General features: G+C 38.1%; 1 protein-coding gene across 1 annotated transcript; it reads left to right on the top strand.

Annotated features, from left to right (window-relative positions):
* Nucleotides 1-7,761: 7,761 nt before the first annotated feature.
* On the top strand, nt 7,762-16,833 carry gabrr3a (gamma-aminobutyric acid type A receptor subunit rho3a). Its single transcript, XM_035666860.1, has 9 exons — nt 7,762-7,898; nt 8,511-8,623; nt 10,994-11,061; nt 11,140-11,363; nt 12,099-12,181; nt 12,941-13,078; nt 14,897-15,049; nt 15,927-16,120; nt 16,266-16,833. Exons 1-9 carry the CDS (start codon nt 7,762-7,764, stop codon nt 16,563-16,565), a joined length of 1,410 nt encoding a protein of 469 aa, XP_035522753.1. The 3' UTR covers nt 16,566-16,833.
* The last annotated feature ends 1,516 nt before the right edge of the window (nt 16,834-18,349 follow it).

Below are 18,349 nucleotides of genomic sequence, written 5' to 3'. Positions count from 1 at the left end.
TTACTGATTTAATATCACATACCTCTTTGCCTTACACACTGAGGAAGAGCTACGATGATGGTGAACAAGAAAAAAGCTGCAGAAGCTGCAGTGCTCCACCATGACCTCTTCACACTCTGCTCATCCACACCTGCAGAGCAAACATTTCATAAACATTACTTTTAGTGAATGGTTTCTATTTTACTTCCTGAGTTAAGAGCGTTGACAGTAGAGTTCACATCGCCCCAGAAACAGGATAATTTAATACTCACTTATTGGTGAAACAGTGATGTTTACTTTGGTCTGAACAATGTGTTTGCTCTGCAGGCCTGAGAAGGTGCAAGTATATGTCCCAGAGTGTTCCTCGGTGTCTGGCTTGTGAAGCAGAAGAGATCCGTCTCCCAGGAAAAGCATGTCCTGGTCCAGTTCAGCTTGGCCCTCCCACAGGTTAAAGGTGTGTTTGGTTTTGGTGTCATATCTCAAGATGACCGTGGGCTCACTGGATGAGGTGAAGGTCCAGGTGAGGGAGAAATTCTGAAGACTGTGCAGGGTGATGCATGGGATGGACAGTGCGTCACCCTCTCCATGTGTTATACCCTCTGAAAGATATTACACATAAACCTGTTTGCTTTTATTTGTCAGAAATCATTAACTTTATGAATCATATGTAACCAAAACTCACCGTGTTTTTTCCAAGATGCAGTCCACACCTGGGTCTTGTCAGCTGATATAAAAGAGCAGAAGTAGGTATAGTTGGACAGACTATCCAGAATCCTCAGCGTGCTCGCCACAGTGAACAGACCCTTGTGGTCTGTGGTTTTGATGGTTGAATTTTCTAGAGCTTCTTGGGCAGAGGGGGGGTCTGTGGCCCATGTCACCTGAGGAACTGGGTAGATGTTGTGAGAGGAGCATGTGACCATCTCATCAGACATCTCAATGATCACTGACTGGATGAGAGCTAGAATGAAAACGTACAAAACAATAACATGTAAGCATCTAAAGGTCCAGTGTGTAGGATTTGCATCTAGCAGTGTGGTTGTGGATTGCAACTCCCTCGCTTCACTCTCCCCTTCCAAGCACGAAGGAGAAACGACCATGGCAGAGAAATGTGCACAAAGCGTGAATAGCACCTAACTAGAGTCTGTGTGTCCCTTCTGGGCTACTGTAGAAACATGGCAGTTCTACAGGCGGCCTGCGACGTCTGTAGATATAAAAAGCTCATTCTAAGGTAACGAAAACACAACAATTCTTAATTTCAAGTGATTATACATGAATGAAAACATATTATATATATATATATTATATCTGCATATTATATTGCATTTGTAGGAATAGATCCACCTAAATGTTACACACTGAACTTTTAATGGAAATAAACAACTGACACTTATTCTCATGAATGCTTCTCCCACTACCACACAGTGATATGAACCTTATCTCAGTGCATTTACTGTAAACTACAGTGTGCTGCTTCTCTCTTTCAAAAAAATCTCTGGTGTTTTTCTGCTGCTCTTCAAAGCCTCACAAAGGCAAAATGCACGTAAAAACATACATATTAAGTCAAAACTGAGTTAACCCTGAGTAACCCATGTCTGACTTTCTTTTTTACTATTTGTTTCACTATGTTTATTTATTGATTTTCCCCAAATTATTATCTGCAATAAAATAAATCTCCATATCCATTTTGATGAACTGACATTTTGGTTATTCATTTTGTTATTCCACATTATTAATTAAGGCAGAAGCTATAATTAATGATATAGAAGACAAAAACAATAAATTAAACTAAATTAAACTAAAGTAGCTTGCATAACAGATCTCAGCTACCAATTTATTGTATTAAATTGTAAATAATGTATTATATTGATTTCAATATAAATATCAATAGTACTTGAACAGATAGAAGCCAAAAATATAACAATTGCTTCCTATAAGCTATTAACTATAAATGACAATCTCTTATCTTAAACTTAAACAAACTAGATAAAATGGATAAAGAGTGTTGGTAGATACTGCAGTTTCTCTGAGGGTCCTGTGAAGATTATCCAAAGGCAGAGAGCAGCAGGCCTATCTGCATTTTTTAGGTATTGTGTGGGTTATCTGGCAATTGAACTGAATCTGGTGTATTGCAATGTTGTTGTTGTTGTATAAGACTGAATTTAATCTAGGTATACCTAATAAACTAGAAACTGAGTGTATAACATATACTTCCTCATATGATAACATGACAATGAACACTAACAGTTAAGCTCTGCTGGGCAGTAGTGGAAAAAACTGTTCAAAATGTTCCACCTTGTTGTCACGTCCTCTGGGGTAATTTATGAATGGAGACGCTTCACCACTCAAAGCTACCGGCTGAATTCAGACCAAAGAAGAAAGCCAAAAACAACATAGTGAAATGGGCATGTGTTTCTGATAAGACTGTAATACTGTCAAATTGTACTGACCTTTCACCTCCAGGTTGACAAACATCTCCTGGTTGCCCTTTCGTGTGCTTGTGTAACACTTGTACCTGCCCTTATCTTGAACTTTGACCCTCCTGAGGAGCAGGGAGGCATTGCCATGAGGGATGTGGGAGTTGAACAAACAAGTCCTTCCACTGAAGTGCTTGTTCTGCAGTCCAAACTGGTCTTTGTTGTAGTAGTAGCTGTGAACAGGGATCTGCTGCTTGTACCAGTGGATCACCACAGTGCCGGTGGGTCTGAAGCTACAGGGCAGGATGCAGTCGTCAGGGATGATACAGGTAACGTTGGCATCTGCTAATAAGACTTTGAGATGGTAAAGCTACAGTCAAGATTCACAAGCACTGCATTGTTTGTATATTGGTTATAACATAACAATTTACAGTTGTAAAGATCAAAATTACAGTTTTGCTATGTCTGCATTGTGGTTTTCTTGTAAAACACTTAATAATAATATTAGCATTGTTTTAAATGTTAAATCAAATAATGGACTACTAGATTAATAGTCAAAAATCAATATTCTCTTTATAGCCTAAAATTAGTGAGTCAATCTGTATTACATGTTTTAGTTCTGTGTTTCAGAATTTCCTTCTACAGTATGACAATTACAAGAAACGTAACCACAATTTCCCAGATTTTCCATCATGATTACATATTCTTCCAGGCATTTTTGTAACCTTTTCCTGCCACATCTGTGGTGTTTGGGGTTTGTAGTTTTCAAAAGCCTGTAGTCAACAGACTTCACAAACAGTTTGAACATGCTGAACAACTGTAGAAAAAAAAAAACATGATTTTGTTTTTGATTAGATCACTGCTGCTGCTTTGCTCATGCCTTCAGTATTTTTTCATTTGACCTTAAAGACACATCTGCTGCTGCAGCAACAACAGAGTGCATCAGAATAGGAATTTTGCACCATTTTTATTCATGTCGCTATTTCGGATATTTCACAACAGCATGATACAAATACGCACAACTGATTTCTGTCCTCTGTGTTTAATTGTCTAATAAACATCTGAGCTGTTTGTTTAACCAGAGTAAAGATTGTTCTTTTATGAGTCTCTTTCCCCCTAATGGGTGTTCAGCTCTTGCCCCCAGATGTGCACAGCTGTCACAGCTGGGTAACACTCTTTGGACGCAGAGCAGCTGAGTTTACTGCTGCTCCGTAACAGCTGTAATTTGAAGCTCTGTGTCATTCTTCAACACATACGTGATACACAATAATAAACCAAGATTTTGCTGTTTTTGGGGAGATTGCTGCAGCCTAAAATGCCTGGTTTCAAGGCAGCTATTTTTAAAAAATTGCAATGTATATTGATGTTTTTAGGCATTTTTTGAGTTTTCAAGTGACAATTTTAAAAATTTTGTTTTTAGTATACCAAAGATTAATTAATAAAATTAAAGGTTTAATTCACGGGACTGGTTGAGTTTGCATTAATTGTTGCGATTGCAACATTGCAACTTCCTAGAGGGACTGGTAAATATATTAATTTATATGATCAGTGTTTGGTTGGTATCATAGGTCATAACAACAATAGGTCTGCAACAGTAAGCAACTCTATTTACCAAAAAGGATTATATCTTCCTCAACATTTCACTTTATTCTTTTGCCATTAAAATACTTTTTAAGCAAATCTAAAATCATCTTACCAATGATAATGATATCAAAATAAATCACAATAACGGTTGGTTGGTTTATATGCAGCAGAACTCTTTAAAGCATCTCATCCACTGGCGTCCTTTGGCTCAGAATAAATTACTCATGTGTGAATAGTAGCAACAGATTTTGAGTATTACAATACCTTTTGAGTTTGTCAGTAACAGTTTCTCCAAGATAATAAGCAGCATAATCATAAGTCCATGTGCCTCCGCCATGTCAGATAATCTGCTCTGAGTTGTCGATCTTGTAACAGTTTTGGCAAGCTGGTGTGAAAACAAGCTGATGTGCAATGAACTGTTTCTGTGTGATTCCACTTTACATCCTTCCTAACACTAATGAAACACTGACTAATTAACCCGGTGGGTAAAAGTTTAACCTGCCTCCTTGTCAATGCTTCACTACACAACACCTCTACAGAAACAGTTCACAAAAACACATGTAACACCTAGTATTCTTTTCTATTCTCGAAATATCATCTCTACAAAAGGATGTTCAGCAGTTGTATCTTGAAAGAAGCTCCTACAAATGACATATCCTCATAATGACAGAAATTGCAGTAATTTGAATAAATTCAACAAGAGAACACATCAGTTAAGGAAGCCTGTCGGTTTCTCCTGTGTGACAATCCTGTCACTATCCTGAAAAAAGTTACAATTAGTATGTTATCTGCACTTTTTGTGGATACCAGGACTCAAAACCTACAGATATTTCTAACATAAATTATATCCCAATATTAAAACATCTAATGGTAAAAATGTAACTTCCATTCATTTTATTAACCTAATGCAAAATGTTACATCTTTTTACAATTGGCAACCCACAATTCTCTAAACTGAGTTTTCCTCTCACATCCAAATCACTATTTTCTAAGTATGTTTTATCTATTTATCTATTTAGCATAAGCCGAGATTCTAAGGTAAAGGGACAGCTTTACTGCATGACATAGCACTATATGTCCTCTCTTGCAATCCACCTGAGAAATAATCTTTTTGCATGATTGATCCGTCCCTGTGTTAGTTCATTAATTTCATCCAAGAGGGACATCTGGTCATATGGCTGGTGGTCATAAACTTTTCACCTCAAATTTCAGTTTAATTTACACAAATTTTGTGTTTTATAAGTTTTTACAATAGTATGTAAATAATGAGGGTAAATACAAAATTAAGTGTAAATACAGAGATTTGGTGGCGGTTTAGTTTGAGTAAGAAAACTCTTTATGAGTTCTGAAAGATGATGACTGAATGCATTTTGTGTTCAATCAATGAATGAAAAAGTTATACACAGTTTAGTCCACATTTACTTGAGGCTGTTCTCTTACGGACTCTTCTTTTATTTGTGATATGATTGATTACAACTGCAGTACATTTCCTGGATTAAAGTGATAAATTAACAAAAAATAATATCTCAGAAATTGCTGTCTTGTTTCATATATGGATGGTTCCTTTTTGTTCAACAACATGGAATACATTGTATAGAAAATAAATCAGTGTGATGGTACATTATTAGAAAGTTTCAAAAAGTTTGGAATGTATCTATTTTCATATCTTGGCATTAACAGGAGGTTTGTGGCATAAATGTGGTTGTTCATTAATGAAAATGCACAATACAGTTCTTCACATACTATGACAGATGATGACCTCTAGAGGGCACAGATGAGATGCCACTTCCACAATGGCTGCCTGCTGTCCAGCAGCTGTGTGGTCACATGCACAAGAGAGCCAAGGTCCACGTGCGTGATTCTTTAAGATGGCACTGCTCATGTCTGCCCTCAATCAACTTTAATCCCAGATTAAAGAGACCATGCCAATCGAGTGGAGTCATGCTGTCCATGTTTTGGTTTCGTCATTGATTTTTTTATTAAGTTTCTCTTTCTCTGTTCCAGGTTTTCATTTCTTCCTTGATTTAATACAGTATCATTAGACGTGCTTGTTTCTATAAGCCTGTTGTATTTCCTTGTCATTTCGTATTGAATTATTAAGAATTTCCATTGCCTCAGTAGTTACTTTCCTTCACTATAATTGACTATTGGCACATTAAATCATATCATGCTGAATGTATTTCACGCTGCAGATCTATTATGAGTGGACAGCTTGCTGGTGATGTCATGGCATTAGTTTCTAAGCATTTAGAAAAATATCAAGAAACAAAATGAATCTCACATTAAGTTTGAGTTAGTTTTTTTTTTTTTGTCTGTATGGCTTTAAACTGTAAAAACCGTTTTGAAACTGACCTAAAAGTGCAGTTGGAAAAAATCAATGAAACAATGATGAAAAATCTAAATCAGTGTTGACAGACTAGAAATCAAGTTTATCAGAGGGAACAATGTTTGCCTGCCTTCAATATCTGAAGTCGTGTATCCTTTGATATGATATATGTATAGGCCTATCTAGGTCGAGGGACTGTTTTGTGGTGGCAGCCTGAACTTGGGGACATTTAGAGTCCCCAACCTACTAAAGTCAGGATGGGGAAAGTGGACAAACAGCTTTCCCCTCTCTTATTAACCACTGCAATGCGGCCACAGCCTTGTCAGTGTGTCCCAGCTGCTTCTGGAGCTGCCTAGCATCCAGTAGAGGATAGCCAGCTATATTTGACTGAATATGACCTCAAGGTGATGAAGTGACAATTAACAGTAAATGGCTACAGTTTGGTACATAATAACAGAACTGTTATACATTAAAATACATCTGCAACCAACGTTACTTTTGAGATGTCATTAAGCTTTCTATTTTTTAGATTTCAGTGTATGTTGTTGTTGAACTGGATTGAATTTTATTATAAAGAATTGCTTTTATTGTCCATAATGCAGCGGATCCTGTGGTCTAAACCACAATGCTAGATCACAAAGGAGGGTGCAGTCTAAGTGCATGAGCTGTTTCCATGTTGTGAATTATGTTGCATGCAGTTGCATTTGTACAAACACGAACTAATTGTATTCGTTCGGGAAAAACAGTTCAAAGCCTCAGTGTAGGAATCACATCCTCTGCCGTGAATAATATCTGCTCACTCAGGAGCTGCAAATGCAATGTTTTCATACGTTGCTCAGGCATATGCTTGCATTCTGCCCCCTCTCGATGGGATCATTTGCGTCCTCCCACCACAACTCGAGGGAAAATCCTGCAATGCATAAAAGTAGGCTACAGGCTTTTTATTTTTATCTGGTCAGAATGATGATGAAACTGCTGGTTGTATTATCCCCCTCCCCGCCCTGTGCTGCCTCCAGTTTGTAGGTTACTGAAAGATTTTACCAACCACAGATAAGAAGATTAGAGAGGAATTAATGGTAGGCTATTCCTTTGTCACTGTAGGAATAAATTGATATTTGGTTTTAAATCAGAGGGTGGGGACAGTGGGGAGCAACATGTTGTGTCAGGAGACGTAAGCAGAGGGATGGCACAGTGACAAGCAAACTCAACCAGGGGGGATGTCTGTGCACTGGAGTTAAGCACTGGATATCTCGACTGATGTTCACCATGTTAAAGGAGATGAAAGAGCCGGATAACGCAGAAGTAGCCGGGTGTGTGCGTGGTGGGGCAGAATGAGTGCTGCTGGGACATGGACGTGCCAGTAGAGGACGGGGACAGCTGTGGCATTCCCTGGGCGAGACACTAACGCAGTGGGAGGGACATTTGGGTTCCTCTCGCCTTTCCAGCCCCAGCTTAACCATGAGAGTGGTCCTCCTGGCCTTAAGACTGATGTGCTTGGCCTGGTTGTGGCCTGTCACCCAGCTCAACAGCAGCACAAACAAGAGGAGACACAAGGAGCTGTACATCGGAGAGAACACCAAACAAAAACATGGAGGGTGAGCCAAAGTGGGATTTCTTGTATGACATGTAATTGTGGACCTGCTTCTCCAGTTAAAATGTACATTTTGACACCTGACAGCAATATTTTGTGGCTTTCCTGTATGCTACTTTAGAATGTCATCAGAAATAAGCTTGTACAGGTAGGAGCAGGCGATAGGATCATGTGAGGTGAAAGATAAGCTGTGCATTTGACTTTCTCATTTCTAATAAAATTATATTCAGACTTCTCAAGTACATATCAATAATGTGCATATTACTTAGTGATTGGAAAAAGCTGTTATTTTCATTATTAAAATAGTATATTGCTGGTTCAAGACAATGAGGACAGATGGGCCTCTTAGAGCAAACAAACATTTCAGGTGCAAGAGAGGCCTCACAATATGTCCGACCCAGTTAAACCGTGTTAGATCAGTGTCAGTACCCTGAAAGTAAAAGGACTTTCATTTCCTTTAGACCAAGTCCTCTGGTTGTAATCAAGAGTGCTGAAGTCCAATTAACCATCACTAACTCCCTCGACCAGATGTCACTTCTGCTTTAAGTGTGTGTGTGTTAGAAAGAGGAAGATGGAGTTTCTACTCAAGCTTTCATTTGTTCTCTTTGGTTCTCAGACGGGTGGATCTTAAGTTGAAAAAGATGGACAGCACCAAGTCTATGCTAATTAAATCTGAGCAGCTGCTTCGGATTGAAGATCATGACTTTGCAATGAGGCCGGGCTTTGGAGGTAAGGCACACACTTAATCTATGTATTTTTACTTCACCTCTTCTAGTTTGTTTTTATTTTTCTTTATTATTTCTGATAACCATGTGCTTCTCTGGCAACTCAATAAGGTTAATGTAGGTTACTGTGCTGTCTTTGGTATTACGCTTTCCAAAAAAAACCCTTAGTGACCTAGATAGTCTACTGTGTGAGACAATGACTGCAGCCGGTAGTACAGATGAAATAATCTGAACTGCGTACCTAATTCTGTGTGGGGGGAAAGGGAAAAGAAGAGCCTGATGTTAGAGGATATTCAGAAACCTGTATTGTATAAGTCTGGAGTTCATTTTAATTTCTTGTTTTGGCTAGTAATTCCAGTAAATGGTGTACAGGAATAATTCAATTATCACTTTACATTCAAATAATCTTTTTTTGTGCTTCAGACTCTTCATGTTCACCGTGTTTGCAAACCTTTCCAATTTAACCTTGAATTCCACTTGAAGGCCCATTTCCTGCAGTCAGAAAGGGTTATGTAGGCTCAGTAAATTGAGTGGATGTCTCAATCCTGTCAGTGGGTTTCTCAGTTTTTAATTCTATCTCAGAAGTTATAATATATGAAATATTGTAACTTGTGAATGTGGCTGAGACTCAAAAGTAACAGTCCTTCCTGAGTACAAACCTGGCTCCCACCTGCCATTTAGTTACTGTAAGAGCAGTTGCGCCATATGACACAGCAAATATGCATTCTTGCACATAAAACATACATTGTGGGGGTGTTGTGCTGTGAGCAGTTGACTGTAACAGACTTCTTGTATGGCTGTGTCAACTCCATCATCGCCATTTTTTTTTTTTTGCAAACAATAAGTTCTTACAATATTAACAAAGTGTTGATAGCTGGACTGAATGTTTTGGAAAATGCTTTATGTCTTGTGTCGTGTGTTCTTTTTTATTCAATGCATCTGATTCTTTCCACTGCAGGTGTTCTTTGTTGGCACTGGAGAGTTTCATGTCCTGTCAAAGAGTTCAAAGAGCCTCAGTGACCTTGCAAAAAAATGAACAGGACTTGCGGGACCCTAGCTGCCTGATATAATCCCTCCCACTTCACTACTCTATTGTTATTGTAGACTGAACGGTTTTGAGTGCTTGCCTTCATTAGATAATGGCACAGAGAGAACGAGATGTTTACAGTACACATCATACGTTTACAGTATTCTGCCACTGGATGATGACATAAGGACCATTTCACTTGAATATTTATGCAAAAGTACAATGTGGTGGTATTTAACGTAGCATTGTAACAGTTCCATTTCTTGAGCAAACGTTTGGGTCCATCCACTCAGACTGCTGCACTCGCATTTGTGATTGCAGTCCAAGTTGAACCTCTTTGTTGTAATATTCAGTGATGAGCTGGTTCTTCTTTTGTTTTGTCATTGATCTGAAACAGGCAACTTACAGCCAGAAAAGCCTTTGTTGCCTGGCTCTGACCCCTTCTGTACATTTTGTTCCAGTATTTGTGTGGGTTTGTTCCAGGACACGTGGACTAAAATGCCCCATTGATAGGATTGTTAGTATCAGTGATTGTTGGTCTTAGTCCATGCTGGGATAGGCTTTGGACTTTTATTGAAATAGGCAGTATAATGACATAGGTTTTTCGACTGCAAAACACAAGGGATATTTATATCCATGTAGGTTGTCAGTGAGCGAGTATTATTCCCAGCATTATTCACACAGGCTGGATTTCACAGAAATGATAAAATCAGCTTTGGATCTATAGCATTTCTAAAGCTGTAATTTTCGCAATTACACAACTGTTACAAATAACATTATGTAAATTCAATCTATACGGTCTCTTAAGGTGATTTAGTCGCAGATTTTGACAGCAGAACAGTTAGTTATCTTCTGAAAAACATACAATTGTTGGAGTTTCTCGGAAAATAGTCTTAGTAGTTCCCAGACATGTATTTCATAATACGGTTTGGTTACTTATAGCTCATCCAGAAAATGAAAAGCTGATTACAAGCTATAAACCTTCAAGTATTTTCGTGGCATTTTATCCGTGCTTCCTGAGTGAGCAGCAGACCTGTAGAGATGAGAATGGGCATCACTGCTTCACCCAAGGCTGTGTATCTGATGTTGTAGATATACAATATTTATCAAAAGATATCAATGCAACTTTAAGCTGACTCATGCTTAAGAACCAGCATTATGTCAGGGTCATCACTTTCATTCAACCTTTTGTCTCTGTTGTCTTTACAATGTGGCTTATGTCTTATAGCTCAGCAGTGGGATTTACACATATATAATCTCTGGCAGATGTGCAGACAGATGATTCATGGAGGATGTGATCCAACTGTTGCTTAAAGCTGATGTATTATAGCGTTTGACCTTTTGCAGGTTCAGCTATTCCTGTTGGCATCGACGTCCAGGTGGAGAGCATTGACAGCATATCTGAAGTAAACATGGTGCGTGCCGCTAGGATTGTACAGCTATACAGTCTCTCCTTTCCTCTGTTGGGCTTTAACACCAGTGTTTTTTTCCAGGACTTCACCATGACTTTGTACCTGAGGCATTACTGGCAGGACGATCGCCTGGCCTTCCCCTCCAGCAGCAACAAGAGTCGTACCTTTGATGCACGTCTTGTGAAGAAGATTTGGGTTCCTGACGTGTTCTTTGTCCACTCTAAGCGTTCTTTTATTCATGACACAACCATGGAGAACATCATGCTGAGGGTTTATCCTGACGGCAATATCCTCTATAGTGTCAGGTAAAGAAAATATATTTTATGTTAGTCATGAAAAGATTAACAGCATTAAAGTAGAAATAATTAAAGTGAGAATGACTACTATGGCTACAAGTGGTAATTACAGGATAATTTCCCAGAATTTTTTTCAGCCAGTTGCTTTAAAGACATTGGCTAACACAGCATATCAGGCCAAGTATATCTGTAGCAGCAAAAAAACAACATTGATTGAAATAAATAAGGGTATTTTTTATTGCATATGAATTCAACAATATGTAAGAGGAAAAGTGGATCAGTTCTAATTTCAGTGGTCACATAGTCTTGCTTTAATGACAAATGTGCGCATAAATAATTGAAGACGTTATGATTTGAATATTATTAAAATGTTTTGAAGAGTCAACCAAGATATAAAACAATTCACTACCACTGCAAGGTTTAATGGGCAAAGCCTGAAAGGAATATGAGAGGGTGGCCAGTAAGCTTTCAGACTGAGATCATCATATCCATTTCAGCTACAGATGTCGACAATATGGCGTCTTTCCTAACAGCTTGCTGCAGCCACAGAGCCAGTCAGACAGAAAAAGACTGAACAGATCAGTCCAGTAGTTTTGTTTTATACTCTTGTTAAAATCTTATTACAGTAGCTGGTTGACTGAGGTTAATCAGTTCACTTGAAATATGACATTTTCTGTGAACTGCTGATGCTGAATGATTGCTTGATTTATGTGGGTGTTTCTTTAACTGTGAGTTGTGTTTTAGGATCACTGTGACTGCACTTTGTTCAATGGACTTCAGTAGTTTCCCTCTGGACACACAGAATTGCTCTCTGGAGCTAGAGAGCTGTGAGTATCAAACTACAGTTGGGATATTGCTATTTCAAATGCCTAATGTCCAAAGCAGTTTTAAGAGGACTTAGGTTCATTTTGTTACATTAAACATGTACAACAAATCCACTTTACATAATGTTGACATGTTTTGCTGGAAAACATATTACACAACCTTTGCAGTGATTTGTAGTCTAAAGGCACAAGCTAGTGATGCTTCTGAGCTCACTAGATCAAACAGCACCCATGTTAGTAAAGCACCATTTATAAATATACTACCTTTAAGCATTGTATTGATGGGACAGAAACACACTGTGCAGCTCACAGTGCGTTAAAGTACTTCATAAACACACAGTAACCATCACCATCTTCTTTTAGCATGGAGTAAATAAAATCATAATCCTCTACCAGGTCAATCTCTGTCTATTATACATGTCAGTCTTTCTGATGCAGGATTTATTTTTTTTCATTCTGCTCTGCTCTGAAATTGAAGTTGGTCAAAAATGACGACAGAGTCAGGATTACTTTCTGCGTAGAGTTTAGGGATTTTATTTTTTCTTTCTGTCCTGCTTTTTTCTCTTTATCGCTATTTGTCTGCCTGAAATTATTACATGGGTAAAGCATGGATCCTGATCTCAGAGGAGAGTCGGAGTCCCATTTCTGTGCGCTCTTTCCTCTCCTCTGAGAAAAACATCCATGATTCTTCTAAGAGAGGCAAAATTTGAAGGTGTCATCTCCCTCTCCTTCTCCCTCCTCCCCTTCTCTCCTCTCTTGAAGATGCTTACAATGAGAACGATCTAATGCTCTACTGGAAGAACGGGAACGATTCATTAAGGACTGACGAGATCGTGCTCTCTCAGTTTTTTATTGAAGACTTCCAGCCTTCCTTTGGGCTTGCCTTCTACAGCAGTACTGGTATGTGAGGTTGGAGGCTTGGGTCCCTCTGAGGTGTACCCGGTTTGGGAACAACCAGAGAGCTCCTCATTTCATTAAAATCCTCATCAAAAAAAAAAAAAAAAAAAAAATAGGAATGTTCCAGATGTTTAAATACAGTATTATATTTCTAAACCCTCAGACTAGTTAGATAATAAGATTGGTACAACTCTCGTATTTCTTAATATGAAGCTACAGCCAGCCCCTTGTTAGCTTAGCTTAGCATGACAAGCCTAAGCAGGGGAAAAGAGCTAACCTGGATCTGTCCAAAGGTAATAAAACCGGCATGAGCATCTTTAAAGGTCACTAATTAACAGGTTATTTTGTTCAGACAGAGCCAGTCTAGTTCGTTTCCAGTCTACTAAGCTAAGCTAAGCAAAGTGGCTTCAGCTTAAAGGTTCCATATGTAACTTTTAGAAAACCGTTGTTAATAGGGACACCAGTGGCCGTTAAGTGAACTGCAGTCAGACAGCTTTACTATCTGCAATCTTCCTATATTTTATTGACTTCATGATAGTGAGTAGCTTGCTGTTCACAAATCACCCCTTCAGCCAACAGCCCAAAGTAACCAATGCAATTGTTTGCTTTGTACCTTTACCATACCTTTGTTATGTTGCATCATTTATTGTTGGCTTAAACCATAATACATAAGATCATGTTAGCTGGGGAAGTAGTTTTGTGAGCCAACTAACATATCTACTTGGAAAGTAGAGCTAAGGTTAGCGAGTCGGCTGCAACCCAGCCGACAGACTAACCTGCAGACGGCAATCCAGCCAGATCAGCACCAAGAGTCTGCATGATGTCAGCGGGCTCTATTTATTATTTTATTAAGTTAACGTTAGCTGTTGAACACTGTTGACACTGTAATGAAGCGGAGAGAGAAGGCACACAAAGGCGCACATAATCGTCACATCCTTTGGATTTTAGAGGAAAATCCGTTGCGCATTCCTACATAGAAATGTATATAAATCGCTCCACAGGCAACCAAGTTTTTAAATGACGTTACTTTGCATTCATTTATTAATAAATAAAAATAATATGTAAAATGCTTCAGAATCTTACATATGGGACCTTTAAATACATTATGTAATATGATAACAGATGGTGAGGAGGGTGTGTGTGTTGTGTACACAACAATTTATAGTAAAATGGGGACAGACTGTGTTTGTACTAAAATCATTACAGTAACATTGTAGGACCAATATTAGCCTACATTTTATTCTTTGTTAAAATATTGAAATAGTATCTCTAATAGATCAATTAAAGACCATTACTAAATAGAAATTAAAGGATTTAAGGCTCCCCATCTCTTCATAGGCATATGGCAAATAAAATAAATTATAATATTATATGTAAGATATTGCTGTGTGCCTTTGTATTTACAGCATTAAATGTAATGTAATACAGCTTCTTTGAGATCCTGCTACTGCTGACTGCTAAGCCCACTTTTTGAAACCCTGCCTGCTTCTTCTCTCACATTTTCAGTGTGAAAAAGAAAGATAGAAAGGGGGCCAGGGAGATTTTCTTCTCAGTGTAAAATAATCTTGTGGGGACCTATCCGCTCTAAGAGGTTGTTATATAACTTCAGCTCTAGACAGATCTACCCCAGAAAATACTTACCTTTCTTCTAAGTTCTTTCTGTCCATCTTGTACTTTCTTAGATTGACAACTAGCACAATCCTGTGCATGTGTAACATTTCCCAAAGTGATTGTCTTGTTTTCTCCTGTCATCCACTGTTATTATTCCCCTGCTCCACACCCTGCCTGCCTCCCCTTTCTGTCCATTTATCTCTGTTTCAGGTTGGTACAATCGGCTCTACATAAACTTCATTCTCAGGAGGCATATCTTCTTCTTCATGCTTCAGACTTACTTTCCCACCATGCTGATGGTGATGCTGTCCTGGGTGTCTTTTTGGATAGACCGGAGGGCTGTACCTGCCCGTGTCTCTCTGGGTACTGAGACCACATTCACACATGTTGTAAACACACGTTTTACATTATGCACAACTGAAAATGATGGACAGATTATTGTAAACAATGAATTGTACTGTAGGCTATGTATCTTCATCCAAATTGGTACAAATATATCACTACGACTAGTTTTTTTGATTTGTTTAAAGAAATAATTACATTTTGGAAAATATGCTTATTTGCTTTCTTACTGAGAGTTTGATTTATACGTTAAATATGAAGAAGCAGTCAGCTGGTTAGCTTAACTTAGTGACTGAACACATGGGGAACACATACCCTACCATCTCACCTCTAATTAATGTGTTATAACTGTTTAATCCTTGTTCTCCTTTAGCTTCACATTTATCGAAGAGACTTGAAAGTTATCAGGAAGAAAGCGAATAGGCATGTTTTACAATGTTGAGCTATTCCTGTAAGCTCTTTGGTGGTTAAAGTTAGGTAAAGTTATTTCAGTTAAAAGTAAAATGGCATTTTTGTTAATTTTTCTTACTTTATGGTAGAAAAACACAGGTTCAAGTCTAAATGGTCTGCTGCTTTTTTGTGCGCATTAGAGATAAAATATTAAATGTATTTTCCTACAAATAAATATTAAAATGCTAAACAAACTGCGACACCAATACACAACTGAGATAAAAGACTGGGAAATTATTGTTAAAGTACAACCAGATATAATATTCATACAGATATTTTTTACCATTTAATTTGGGTATCTTATTGTTGCTTTGTCTATTGGTTATCAATCCACTATAGTATGGTGGTGTGTGATCTGGTGATTTCTATTCACCAGTGTAGTATGATGCATCCAAACAATGGATATTTAATACTCATGATGTGTTGTGCTGGTGCTTTCTGTATCCAGGCATCACCACCGTTCTGACAATGTCCACCATCATCACCGGTGTCTCAGCCTCTATGCCACAGGTGTCTTACGTCAAAGCCGTAGACATCTACTTGTGGGCAAGCTTCCTGTTTGTCTTCCTGTCTGTCATCGAGTACGCTGCTGTCAACTATTTCACCACAGTGGAGGAGATGAAGAAGCTCAAGAGTGCAAAGGTCATTCATATTTAGTTGTTTTTGTGGCCTCAAATGTCTCCTTAAACCTCATGTGACATGTTTGACCCGCAGAAAATCATTTTCTGACATCTGGAGCTCGCTGACCTCACATTCTAACTCTCCTCTCCTCCCCCTGTCGCTGCAGATCCCCAACTACAACGCCAGCCAGGCTATGGCGTTCGACGGTTGTTTCCATGACAACGAAATTGACCTGACTTCTTTTCCAGAGGTCTCCAGCACCCCAAACACAGAGAGGAACACCCAGTCTCGAAACTCTAATGCCTCTGCACCCACGGAAGGCACCAGGCTACGCCGCAAGCACCCTTTAAGACAAAACCTCAGCTTCATAATGAGCAACAGCTACATGATCGACTCCTACTCCAGAGTCATATTTCCCCTGGCTTACCTGCTCTTCAACATAATTTACTGGAGTATGTATGCATAGTACATTAACTGCGCAGCAGAATAAACAGGATTCACCATTATACAGTGTAACACCAACAGGCTGCAAATACGCTCAAGTTTGCACAGCGTCTGCCAGATATCTTGCATGATGTCTTCTACTCAAGAGGTCTTCAGTTGTAACTTGGAATCAAAAAATCTGAGATCAGCTGTTGCGTTGAATGGCTGCAATTTTTGCGGATGTTTATGTGTTTTTAGCATGCCTGTTTTATAAGAAAAAGTTTTGAACAAACAAATATATTTACATTTTTAGGATTTTATTTTATTGCTTGATTAGAGACAAAACATTAAATTGTATAATTACTGTACAACGTCTTGAAAAAATAAATGTATGCTCTTAAAAGATGTGTGTTTTATTTAACTCGGGCAGCATACATCAATTTACATTAATGTGATATAAATGTGCTAGGTTTAGCCACAAGGCCTAGGCACACAAAAGAAAATCTGAAGGAGAAGATCAAGTTTATTCTTGACCTGGAAACAGGAGTTCAGAAATTAATTTCACCACAAGGTTAATTTAGAAGTGGTTCCAGAGCTTTTGATCATATCACATCATCAGCAGATGAAGATAATGAAATCATTGATGTTCACTTCATCCACTTTCACTGCCATTTTCTCTGAGCAGTAATTGATTGTTTGGGGGCACAACACTGATATATGATCACTTTTTAAGTTGTTAAAGGGAAGGTGTTCAGAAAAAGTTGTCTATGTACTCATACAATAGATACCGAGCAACATTATCATTCATTTGGCAAATGTAAGTTCAATAGTAAAGTTAAGCTCTGTTTTTGGACTCCACAAACTCTAACTGCTAAATGCTCACCAGTTACTCACTAACTGTGCCTGTCTACCATTTGTTTCTGGGTAAGTAGTGTAGGTAGAGACTTTTTAGAGCTTTTTCACTGCTGCTGCAGCCACGAGTGAACTAACACAGCAAAGTTGCAGCCTTGAAACCAAAACAATGGTTATATTAACATCTACTAAATGGACCTCGTGGTGAGAATGTTTTCTTATCTAATTAATACTGTGGATAGAAAACAAACATACAAGCCCCTAATAATGTTTGGTATTGCCTAAGTGGGACAACAGTGACTATATTTTAATATCTCTTGGTGAAGATTTATACATGTAAATATATATGTACAATATACTCAAAACTTTGTCCACACAATTACATGCTATACTGTTTACAATAATACACAATACGATACAATACAAACAATATTTTAAACTAATTTCTATAAAATAGCAATTAGTAAATGAGGACTGGAGAGTAGGAGAAAATATGGAGAGAGGGGATTAAATGCCATAAAGTCAGTTATATTCAGTTGCATAACATTGTGCTGTGTACATGAAGCCAGCAGGACGTCAGATTCATCAGAGGTGATTGATGGATAATGTGATGAATAACAATAATGAAAAAGTGATGGAACACCAGAACCAGCTGTTCAAAAGGTTCAGCAGGGGACATAAATTCAAAATAATAGCTAAAAGTGACCATTAGGTATTTAAGCTTTTTCTTAAACTTTTAAGGCAATTTAAAAATATATATACATATATTATATATATATATTTATTTTGATAAAAATATTTAACTGGTTTCCTGGCATCTTCATGCTGTCGATAGGATTGTTGTTTTTACGCTTTTGTGCAGATTTAACAATGTGTTAATGAGTGACCTTTAGAGGTGCTGGTATGCAGTTTTTTTTTTTTTAAATCTTTGAACAAAGCAAGGCTTGCAGTTTCCATATGTTTCAAGTATTTATG

This window comes from Morone saxatilis, unplaced genomic scaffold, assembly GCF_004916995.1.
Source record: "Morone saxatilis isolate NCDOM2014 unplaced genomic scaffold, NCSU_SB_2.0 Contig20, whole genome shotgun sequence".
Lineage (NCBI taxonomy): Eukaryota > Metazoa > Chordata > Actinopteri > Moronidae > Morone > Morone saxatilis.
This window is presented reverse-complemented; position numbering and strand designations above follow the sequence as displayed.